This window comes from Ictidomys tridecemlineatus, chromosome Y, assembly GCF_052094955.1.
Source record: "Ictidomys tridecemlineatus isolate mIctTri1 chromosome Y, mIctTri1.hap1, whole genome shotgun sequence".
Classification (NCBI taxonomy): Eukaryota; Metazoa; Chordata; class Mammalia; order Rodentia; family Sciuridae; genus Ictidomys; species Ictidomys tridecemlineatus.
Genome location: NC_135494.1, coordinates 7973488 through 7985934, shown reverse-complemented (window position 1 = coordinate 7985934; position 12447 = coordinate 7973488). Strand labels below are relative to the sequence as shown.

Here is a 12447-nt window from a genome sequence, read left to right as displayed (position 1 = left end):
TTCCAACTTAACAGCAGAAAATAAAAACAAGCAATTAATGAAGTCAGAAAAAAAAACTATCAACACAGAAATCAATTAAGTAAAACACTTCTAAAATCTATAAAAACAAAAGCTGGCTCTAGAACAAATAAAATAACTTTGATAAATCTTTAGAAGAATGACAAGTAAATTTAATAATAGAAACAAATTACTAATATTAGGAACGTGAGACATTATATCACTAAGTATTCTATGTATATTAATGAAAAGTCAACTTGTTGACACATTCTTGTAAGCCCCATTGCTCAGGAGATTGAGACAGAAGAATTTCAAGTTTGAGGCCAGCCTCAACAAATTAATAAAATCCTAATCAACTTAATGAGACCCTATTTCAAAATTTAAAAAAATGAAAACAGATAGGGACGTGTGTTCTCTGGTTAAGCACTTCTGGGTTCAACACCAAGTGTAAAGGTGTAGAAATACCTATAAGGAGGTGCAAAGAGAACAGACACAAAAGTACAAGCAAACAGTTAGGAGGAGTGGAGAGGAGAAAAATGAAGTGATGATGAAGAAGTACAGAAGTGAAATGACCATTCTTCCCTGCCTGGAAGTTTATAACTCAAACAGCATATACTTCCTGTTACTATGACAATATTCTTATTAGTATTTCTTTAAGCAAGGTGCTAGCTAACTTAGATAAGATCCCCTTAATACAAACACAGATTAATTTCTCTCCAAGGACATTGTTAAGGAGACCAGATAGTGACTGCTTAGTTATGTAATTACCTCACAGGGAGGAGGATGGGTATGCCGATTGTTTTAGTCAGGGCACCAGTTTAACACCCCTGGGAATTTGCTCACCAAGAGAAATGCTTTCATGTCTATTTCCATGGACCAAATATTTAAAAACAAGCACTCAATCATATTCCCCTCAAAAAAGAATCAGAAAATATTATAAATTACTTTATGCCAATAAATTTGACAACTAGTATAAAATGAATAAATTCTTACAAAGTTCAAAATAAACTAAAACTTACTCAAGAAGGGACAGATTTGGTCAATTGTCTTGTATCTAAAAAAAATAAAAATTTTAGTAAAAAATCCTTCTACCAATAACAATCCAATCTCAAGTGGCAATAATGTTGAATTCCAATTACAAAAGGTAGAAGTAATAAAATTTTACACAAAACTATAAAGAAGGGGAAGATGAAGTGCTTTTTAACTCACTTAATGAGTCCAGTATTATTCTCATGAAAAAAAAAACAGGAATAAGCATTACAAAGAAGTTTATTACAAACTAAGATCACTAATTCCCTACTGATTCCCCCCAACATGCCCACCCCAACCCCACACAAAATGATCTTGGATGTGAAAATTCTAAGCAAAACTTGGCAAACGAAATTTAACAATATACAAAATAGTTTAATATATTATATCAAAGTTTTTCATAGAGATGCAAAGTTGATTTAACATTTAAAAATTGATCAATGCAATTCCATATCAATGATATAAAATGACATACATATGTAATATGCATATACATACACACACACAGACACACACACACACACACACACATATATATTTGTAAAATCAATAAGTGTAGAAAAGTATTTCTTAGTAACCCAATATCAACTTTTGTTTAAAATTTTAGCAAACTAAGAATAGAAAGTAAGTGCTTCAATCTGACACAGGCAATCTATTAATAACTTATCAGAAACACAATACTTAATAACAATAGACTGAATACTTAACCAAATCCTCAGAATCAAACAGGGTTTTGTACGTATCATTTTTTTCAGTTTGCTATTAAACAGTCTGCTGATGTACTCTGTTAAGGGGGAAAATCACTAAAAACAATACAAATAAAAGATTTTAAAAAATAAATTAATTAACGGTATTTGCAATAAACATGAGCATTTATAGTAAAAATCACTGAATCTTTTAAAAAAATGTCTGGAAGTAATTAAAATTGCAGAATTCAAGATCAACATACAAATAAAAATCAATTGTATATATGGTAGAAGTGAATGTTCATAAATAGAGATTTTTTTTAAAAAAAGATATCATTCTGTCGTGGGTCTGTAGCTCAGAAAACACTCTCAACTGAATATTTTCCAAATTGAAGAGTCTATATTTAGCTAGCTTTTGACTGCTCCCTGATAGACCCAAACTCTTTCTTCCAGGAAGAATACAGGGTGCAAGTTCGATGGGATTTATAAGGGGAAAAACAACATCCTAGAAAATGTAGATGCAAGCAAGCAAGGAGGACACAGATGCTAAAGTTAACAATCAGCCACCCAATGCATATAACCACATGCTTTTTCCAAACATATACAGTACAAAAATAAACAACTTTTACAAGAAATAAGTTATATGACTACGGTTATATTTTGGAACTTTCAAATGGAGTAACTTGGCAAGGTTTTGTTTTGTTTTGTTTTGTTTTTTAGCTGTCAATGGACTTTATTCATATGGTGTGCTGAGAGTTGAACCCAGTGTCTTACACATGCTAAGTAAGCACTGTACCACTTAGCCACAACTCCAGCCAAAGGCTAAATTCTTTTAAATAAAGTCAGGATAACTTAACATTATTTATCTTATTATCTAATCTTGTCTTATCTATTAATATCTTCCATTTTATAGGGTACTTATTGGGGTGATCCATAATCAAAGTTGGGCTACAACAATTAAAGAAAGCATCAAAAATATAATGTGTGTAGGAATAAATTTTGCAAACCTCATTCAGGAAGCAGGGCTAGTGAGACTCACTGCACACATGCGGGTGCGCCTACACATTAGAACCCCTTGTAGCTTCTGGTAGAGGTGCCTGGGCCGCAGGGAGTTTCTGGGAAGAACGGAAGAAATTGACCAAGTTTCACAGCTGGACATGGCTTCTGGTCCTGTGCTTCCTGTTTGGATGCAATTTTCTTATGATCCTCTTTGCAACCTTGTCCTCTGCCGAAGTCTGGCTTGGCACAAATCAGGAGCCACTTGTCAAAAAGAAACTAACTTTATTTTTAGAACTACAAACGCCAAACAAAACAGCTCCAGGGAAAAACCCTCAGAGCCCAACTGCCACCACCGGCTTCCACAAGCCTCTCTCCCCCACACCAGCCTCTCAACCTCCCACAATCCTCCTCTCTTGAGGCCGATTGGCTGGGTTGCGTGGGCAGAGCCAAAGAAGTCACCCAATGAGCAGCTCCGTGGAGGAGCCAATCAGCTAGATGTTGCTGGGGCCGCTGTGAGCCAATCATCAGCTGGCAGTCTGAAGGGCAGGGAAACAGCCCAATGAACATCACCGCAGAGGAGCCAATCAGCTAGATGTTGCTGGGGCAGTCTGAAGCTTGCTGGCAGCTGGAAGTTTGCTGGGGCCCCTTTGGCTGTGGCTCTCAACATCTCCCCCTCTCTGTTTAAACAACAAGCATGTGGCTTAGGGACCGTGCCTGCCTTAGGTTGTCCAATACATATGGTCCTTACCCGTCTTCGGATGAGCTGACCTCAGGGCGTCAGCCTCCTGTCTTAGGTTGGTACCATTGTAATTGGATCTTACCCGTCATTGACTACCGGTCCAGTATACAGCCACACCTGTGGAGAGGTCTCAGCGGGGGGGTGGGGGTGGGGGGGTGGTGAGGTTCTTTGCCTCACCTCTGTTGACCCCCAAATTTTAGCTGAATGATCATGACAAGCAGAAGGGAGGAAGATATACCAAGTCAATTGATGGCTCCTTTTGGGAAAATTGTACCACCGATGATATCATCAGCAAAAATACCCCAACACTACCACAAGTCGCTGCACCAACAGATAGTTCACAATGCATACAAGTGACACATAGTTCTGTAAGCAGTTCAGTGCAAGTTCTGTAAGCAGTTCAGTGATGGCTATTGCAGAAACTGTAGATTAGTTTTTTCTTTGTCTTCACCGGCACAGGGATGAAGATAGGAATTCTGGCAATAATGACTAAAGAAAAAATTAGGTAACATTCCAGAAGACACTAAAAGAAAACAATTTTCTTAACAATTTATATTATCTTCATCAGCACTGGGATGAAGATAGAAATTCTGGCAATAATGGCTAAAGAAAAAATTAGGTAACATTCCAGAAGACACTAAAAGAAAACAATTTTCTTAACAATTTATATTATCTTCATCTGAAGATAGAAATTCTGGCAATAATGGCTAAAGAAAAAATTAGGTAACATTTCAGAAGGCACTAAAAGAAAACAATTTTCTTAACAATTTACATTATAGTGAAGAGAATTATTAAATATAATGAAAACGAAAGGTGAGAGTAAATAAACAGATCTGTTAACCTCCTTTTTTGTTTACATATTAAAACAATTCTTAACAGTTATTTACCCAATTTAAATTAAACCATTTAAATCACGTGAATAAAAAAAAAATTTGGATCCATCTTTTCATGAGCGCTCATCATATATGATATATGGAAATACGTACATTGGACATACGTACATTCAAACATATAACACAAAACACAAGTGTGCACACATAATATAATACATACAACACATAACATAATAGTAAAGGCCTTATAACTTTTTACAGGTAAAATCTCTATTGCAATGTTTAAAAACTCTATAGTCAAAAAAACAAAATAGAACTGATCAGCAAAACATTAACCTAGGTCTGTATGAGCTCAAAAAAATAAAATAGAACTTCATTATATGGGAAAGGGCAATAATAAAATAGATATTGAAAAAAGCATCCTGGTTCTGTCGCAGATGTAAGGATAGCCAAATTGGAGTTTTGGATATCAGCTATTATGGATTTGAGCTAAATCATCTTCTTTTTGGTCTGTAGAAATCGCTTTAGTTAATCTCTCTGGAATCCAAATCGGCTGCTGTTCTCCCTGTGGAAACACAAAAACAGACCCCCGACTCCAGACAATCACTGGGTCAGGATTTTAGTTAATCTCTCCGGAATCCAAATCAGCTGCTGTTCTCCCTGTGGAAACACACAAACAGGCCCCCGACTCCAGACAATCACTGGGTCAGAACCTTGGTTAATCTCTCTGGAATCCAAATCGGCTGCTGTTCTGGGTCAGAACCTTGGTTAATCTCTCTGGAATCCAAATCGGATGCTGTTCTTCCTGTGGAAACACACAAACAGACCCCCGATTCCAGACAATTACTGGGTCAGGACCTTTCCATTGTCCTGTTAGAATATCTTTCCAAAGTACCTTGGGCTTATGTACATTTTTTGGACACATATGCCTTTCTGCAGCACTAAGTCCTGATGAATCCAAATTTAAAAAGTTTAGAGTAAAAAGGGTTATTTTAAGTTTATCTTTGGGGAATATATACCCCTTCCCAATTCCATCTTTTTGCTTTAATAAATACATTTTAATAGTTTGATGAGCTCTTTCAACTATGCCTTGTCCCTGTGGATTGTATGGGATTCCTGTTATATGAGTAATGCCAAATGATGAGCAAAATTGTTTAAAAGAAGTAGACGTATAACCAGGGGCATTATCTGTTTTTAACTGTTTTGGAATGCCCACAGTGGCAAAATTTTGTAAGCAATGAGCTATAACATCTTTAGTTTTTTCGCCGGCATGAAGGAGCCCATCAAAAATCCAGAAGAAGTATCAACTGTAACATGCAAATATTTTAATTTTCCAAATTCTGGCAAGTGTGTGACGTCCATCTGCCAAATATGGTTAGGCATCAATCCTCTAGGATTGACTCCAAGATTAACTTGTGGTAAAAAGGTCACACAATTTTGACATTGTTTTATTATTTGTCTAGCTTGTTCCTTAGTTATTTTAAAACGCTTTTGTAAAGTATTAGCATTGACATGGAATCTTTCATGAAAATTTATAGCTTCTTCTAGTACAGAGAAAATATGTATGTCACGTGTAGTTTTATCTGCTAAATCATTGCCTAAACTAAGGGCTCCAGGCAATCCTGTATGTGCCCTGATATGTCCTATAAAGAATGGATCTTTTCTGTCCCAGATTAAACTTTGTATAGTGGAAAACAAAGAGAAAACAGTAGAAGAAGGGGAAATTCTACCAGCATCTTCAAGGGATACTATAGCATTAACTATATACTGGCTATCAGAAAATAAATTAAATACAGAATCTTTAAACATCACAAAAGTTTGTAATACTGCATTAAGCTCTACCTTTTGAGCTGATTGTTTGGGTACTAAAAATGTAAAAGTTTGATCAGGTGTAACTATTGCTGCTGTACCATTATTTGACCCATCAGTGAATATATTTGGAGCATTCATGATAGGTGTTTTTCTTGTCATTTTTGGAAAAATTACAGGATGCAATGACCAAAAAGACAATAAAGGATTAGATGGTAAGTGGTTATCAAATGAAACATTAGATTTGCACATTATTATTGCCCAAGTATTTAACTCATTAGCTAATTCATCAATTTGATTCATAGTATATGGAGTAATAATTTTATGGGGAGAAACTCCAAACACTGCCTTTGCTGTTTTTATTCCTTTGAGTATTAATTGTCCTACAGCCTCAGGATACCTAGTAAGAATAGTGTTAGGAGAATAAGATAAATGTATCCATAATAATGGACCTTCTTGCCAAAATACTCCTGTAGGAATATTTTTTGTTGGTAGTACAATAAATAATAAAGGCAAACTTATATCAATTCTATCCAAATGCATATTTTCCATATATGTTTCAATGATTTTTAATGCCTTTCTTGCTTCAGGCGTTAACATTCGGGGTGAATTTGGATCTGATGGACCTTTTAGGATATCAAATAAAGGTCCCAATTCTCCTGTTGGAATACCTAGATAAGGCCTTATCCAATTTATGTCTCCTAATAACTTTTGAAAGTCATTAAGTGATTTGAGTTGATCAACTCGTATTTGAATTTTTGGTGGACGGACCATGGTTGAGGATAATAGAACTCCTAAATAATTAATTGGAAAATTTAATTGTACTTTATCTATTGCTATCTCTAGATTATAATTTTTTAATAAGTTTGTAAGTGTGGCATAACATTCTAGCAATGTGTTTTTAGCTTTGTGTGCCAATAACACATCATCCATATAGTGAAATATTTGTAGTTCAGGATTTTGATTTCTAAGTGGCTGGATTACTTTGTTAACATAAATTTGACACATAGTTGGGCTGTTAGCCATCCCTTGAGGGAGTACTTTCCATTCATATCTCTGATCAGGACCTTCATGATTTAGTGCAGGGATAGTAAATGCAAAACGTGGACTATCCTCAGGATGAATTGGAATTGAAAAAAAACAATCTTTAATATCTATAACTAAAACATACCAAGTTTTTGGCAAAGCAGACAATTGAGGAATCCCCGATTGAGCAGGTCCCATAATGACCATTTCATTGTTAATGGCTCTTAAATCTTGCAGTAATCTCCATTTACCAGATTTCTTTTTGATGACAAAAATGGGAGTATTATGGGGAGATACAGAAGGTTGTATATGTCCTTCCGCTAATTGTTGTTTGACCAGATCATGGGCTACTTGTGTCTTTTCTTTAGTCAAGGGCCACTGAGGAACCCATACTGGTCTTTCTGATTTCCATGTAATTTTTATTGTCTCAGTGGCCCTTTGTGAAAATCCAACCCATGTCTGTCTGTTCCTTGATCTATTTGTATTGGTGCTGCTATACATTGTTCTTGTCTTTCTAATCTTTTTCCTTTCCTAAAACCTTGTCTAGCCATAATAGTGGGTGCATTTTGATTGATATTATTTGTTAATGTCAAACCTAATTGATCTAAGACATCTCGTCCCCATAAATTTACGGGAAGATGATCCAATACATATGGCTGTATAGTTCCTTCACATCCTTCAGGATCCTTCCAATCTAATAGCATTGCACTTCTATCGGGATTAGTCGCCACTCCTAGGCCTCGAAGCGATTGAGTGGCTTGTTGTAATGGCCAATGTTTTGGCCATTCTTGACGAGAGATGATGCTAAGGTCTGCACCTGTATCCAGTAGCCCATTAAATTCATGTCCTTGAATATTTAGTTTTAGCATGGGGCGAGAATCTAAATTTAAAGAAAGCATAGCCCAATCTACACCTGTGGAGCCTAATCCCTTGGAACCTCTTTCTACAACATGACTGGAAAATTTATCATGTAGGCTTGGTATTATTAGTAACTGTGCTATTCTATCTCCTGGTGAAATTACTGATATACCCTTTGGAGAACTGGCTATAATTTTTATTTCACCTTCATAATTGGAATCAATTACCCCAGGACTTATCAAAAGTCCTTTTAGAGTAGAAGAGCTGCGTCCCAATAATAAGCCTACTGTTCCTTTGGGAAGAGGTCCTTTTACCCCTGTGGGAATGATTTGAACTCCCATCTCTGGAGTTAGTACTGATTTGGTGGAGGCGCAGATGTCCAACCCTGCGCTCCCTCTGGTTTGTCTGATGAGGGATCTGATGTGCTGGGCACTACCCTGATGGGGTTGCTGGGGTTGCTGGGTTCCTCCAGTGCTCCGTATATTTGTGGTTTGGGGCCCCGGAGCATTGGGGCCCCCTGTCCATTTTTTGGCAACGGAGCCCGATGCCTTTGTCCACGATATTGTGGATAAACACCTTGTCCTTGTTCGTTTTTTGATAATGGAGTACCCTCTATGGTGGTTTGAGGACGGTATTCATTAGCCCAATATAATGGAGTACCCTCTATGGTGGTTTGAGAACGGCATTCATTAGCCCAATGTCTCCCTCTACGGCATCGTGGGCAAATACCCGGTATTCTACTTGTTTGATACCTAGTTTTGTTAAACCCTCCTCCTATGGGGCAATTCCTTTTAAAATGTCCTGTTTGTTGACAATTGTAGCATGTTCTTGGCCTGGCATCTAAAGCCTGTTTTACTGCAGCTGCCACAATTTGCCCTTGTTCATTAATGTCTCTGGCATCTAAAACCTGTTTTACTGCAGCTGCCACAATTTGCCCTTGTTCATTAATGTCTCTGGCATCTAAAGCCTGTTTTACTGCAGCTGCCACAATTTGCCCTTGTTCATTAATGTCTCTGGCATCTAAAGCTTGTTTTACTGCAGCTGCCACAATTTGCCCTTGTTCATTAATGTCTCTACATAATTTAATATATGTGTTTAAATCTTCATGTTTCCATGGTCTAATGATATCTCTACACCAACGATTCGCTTGGTCATAAGCCAGTTGTTTTATAAATGGCATTGCTTGTTCTGTATTCCCAAAAACTCTGGTAGCTGTTTGAATAAGCCTATCTACAAATTCAGCGTAAGGTTCATTAGCTCCTTGTATTATCTTAGATAATTGACCTTGTAAACCTCCAGGTTCTTGTAAAGTCTTCCATGCCCTAACTGCATCTACAGCAATTTGTAAATATACACCAGGATCATATGCAAGTTGTTGCTGCCGATCCTCATAAGGTCCCTTTCCTAACAACATATCTAGATTTCTCTGAGGATAACCAGCTGCTGCATTTCGACTAGCCGTCTCCTTGCAAAATTCCTCATTGGCAACCTTCCATAACAGGTATTGTCCTCCATTTAGCACAGCTTTACACAAACTAGCCCAATCTGCTGGCGTCATGCTTAAGTTGGTAATGGATTCGACCAAGCTTACAGTGAAGGGTGCTTGAGGACCATAGGTTGTTACAGCCTCTTTTAGCTCCTTCACTGATTTGAAATTTAAACCCTGGTAAGTTCGCTGCCCTCCTACCTCAAATACAGGGCATACTTGAGATCCTGTCTCAGGATCCAAACTATCAACTGCGGGGGTTGGGAGTCTCTTAGCATATGGAGGTGGTGCTGTTGATTGGACACTTATGCCCTCTGGTGATAGAGTGCTGTTAGTAGCAGTCTCCTGTAGAGGTGGCGCTGTTGGTTGAACACTTACGCCCTCTGGTGATAGAATGCTGTTAGTAGCAGTCTCCTGTAGAGGCGGTGCTGTTGGTTGGACACTTACGCTCTCTAATAAAAGGGTCTTATTAGCAGTCTCCTGTTTTAACTTTTCCCCTGATAGATTTTTCTGCTCTAAACTTTCTTCCTCTGTCTCACTATCTCGAAAGACCTTCTCTTTCACTTGAATCTTTTCCTCTTTCTGACTAACTTGAGAGACTTCCTCTTCTACTTGAATCAATATGTCTTCTTCTTCCTCTACCTCTGTCTGAACTGAAGGCTTTGGACTAAGCAAATCAGATATGTACGTCCACAATGTCAATGTGCCAACTGGCAGAGTCCCTGGGCTGTTCTTTTCTATTCTTTTTAAATCTTCACCATGATAGTTCCATTGTGATATATCTAACAACTCCTCCTTAAAAAGCCATGGGCTATATTCTTGTATTATATCAACGTATGCCCTAACTGCTCTTGATTTTACTGGGAAGCTTCCTTCCTTTAACAATTTACTTAACAGTCTTTCGGTTTGTTTTTTACTAATTGCTGATCCCGTATTTCTACTATAATACAACCCAGCAAGATAACAGCAAATAAAACCGAGACAGAATCCAATAAAAAGGGAACCACACAAAATCATTATAACAGCCTTTCTATCCTCCTGACATATGTATCCGTCCTTTCTCCCTATCTGTTCCTCAAACGCAAATAGTTTTTCCTCAGATGTGAGTGGTTTTTCTTCCCTCTTACTCATCTCCAGGGACAGGAAAGTTAAAACAAAAACGAAGCAAAACAAAAGAGGAGACTTAGAATGGCTCCCCATCCTCTCGCCCTGCCCTCAGGGGCGAGCAGTTTACTTACCCTCAGTTGCTCCCCGTGCGAGCCACCAAATGCCGAAGTCTGGCTTGGCACAAATCAGGAGCCACTTGTCAAAAAGAAACTAACTTTATTTTTAGAACTACAAACGCCAAACAAAACAGCTCCAGGGAAAAACCCTCAGAGCCCAACTGCCACCACCGGCTTCCACAAGCCTCTCTCCCCCACACCAGCCTCTCAACCTCCCACAATCCTCCTCTCTTGAGGCCGATTGGCTGGGTTGCGTGGGCAGAGCCAAAGAAGTCACCCAATGAGCAGCTCCGTGGAGGAGCCAATCAGCTAGATGTTGCTGGGGCCGCTGTGAGCCAATCATCAGCTGGCAGTCTGAAGGGCAGGGAAACAGCCCAATGAACATCACCGCAGAGGAGCCAATCAGCTAGATGTTGCTGGGGCAGTCTGAAGCTTGCTGGCAGCTGGAAGTTTGCTGGGGCCCCTTTGGCTGTGGCTCTCAACAGTCCTCCTTCATGTCCAGAGTGCTGCAGAATGATGCAGAGCTAGAGCCTCAGATGAGTGCAGAGATCCAGGATATGAAGCAAGAGTTCTCCATGGTCAACAAGATGGATAAGTTTGCCAGATATGCCAGGCTGGAATGGAAGATCAACAAGATGGTGGACAAGCTAAAGACTTATGTGAAAGCACGGACTGCTGAACTAGCCAATATAAAAGAATTTTTAAGTGTTGCTTTCTATACATTGGAAGCTACCTTGATGATGTCACTCATTTGGAAGTATTATTCTGCCCCTGTGACTGTTGTGCTGAGGAAATGGATAACATCACTAGACCACCTGGTGGCCTTCCTTGCTAGAATAGCAGGTGGTGTTGGAATTACTAGTTGAATTTTAGTCTGTATCAAGTTGTGCTGACCCCTTGTACTTCATTCACCCTTTCAGTCAGAAAAAAAAAAAAAAGATGAATAACGCTGTTAAATTTTGTTGTTGTTAAACTGGGGGTTGAACTCAAAGGTTCTTTACAACCTTACCCAGCCACAGTTCTTTTTATTTTTAATTTTGAGACAGGTTTTTGGTAAGTTGCCCAGCCAGACCTCAAGCTTACCATCCTTGTACCTCTTCATCCTGAGTTTTTGAGTTTAACTTGTGCCCCACCACACCTAGCCCCGCTATTATGACATCTAAATTGATTCTCTTATTAGGTTAAAAGTCTGATTGCTGCTTAAAAATACAAAACAAAAAAACCCAAAGTACATAGGGTAGTTTTGTATTGAATATGTTCTTGGGTTTTATGTGAGATTCTTGTAAGAATCCCAGTATTTTACTCTATTCTACAGTAATACTAGATTTGAAAAATGATGGGGGTCTACATGCCTTACTCCTGATGTGCTCTATTGCCACATTGTGTTCCTCTTGCCAACTGCAAAGTCAAAATTTTCTAAAAACTTGAATACTTTTAAAAATATTCTAATTTATATATATATATATATATATATATATATATATATATATATATATATATATATATATGTTTTAGATAATGCTGAGGATAGAACCCAGTGTCTCACTCGTGCTAGGCAAATGCTTTACCACTGAGCTACAACTGCAGCCCAAACTTAAGTACTTTTATATCTATTTTAGAAAGTAGCTTAATTTTATTACAACTACTAGAACTTGAACATTTGGTTCATTGTCTCATGTAGTAAAATAGAAAAAATAACACTAATTGACATAGTGTGTTCTTTGTGTCTAAAGTCATTAATTGGATGAACATTTCTATAGTT

General features: G+C 37.9%; 1 protein-coding gene across 2 annotated transcripts; it reads left to right on the top strand.

Moving 5' to 3' along the window:
* The first annotated feature begins 2912 nt into the window (after positions 1-2912).
* On the top strand, positions 2913-11551 carry LOC144372021 (guided entry of tail-anchored proteins factor 1-like). Of its 2 annotated transcripts, XM_078035446.1 has the most exons (3): positions 2913-2932; position 4479; positions 11171-11551. In XM_078035446.1, the coding sequence occupies exons 1-3, from the start codon at positions 2913-2915 to the stop codon at positions 11549-11551; spliced, it is 402 nt and encodes a 133-aa protein (XP_077891572.1). The 2 variants fall into 2 exon arrangements, with proteins under 2 accessions (XP_077891572.1, XP_077891571.1); XM_078035445.1 differs by lacking the exon at position 4479 and having other exon boundaries at positions 2913-2945.
* Positions 11552-12447: the final 896 nt, after the last annotated feature.

Bases quoted from the DNA above. Each gene is read 5' to 3' on its own strand.
- LOC144372021 (XM_078035445.1), top strand. From the start codon at position 2,913: ATGATCCTCTTTGCAACCTTGTCCTCTGCCGAA. The intron at 2,946-11,170 runs GTCTGGCTTGGC...GGCTCTCAACAG, and splicing joins CAACCTTGTCCTCTGCCGAA to TCCTCCTTCATGTCCAGAGT.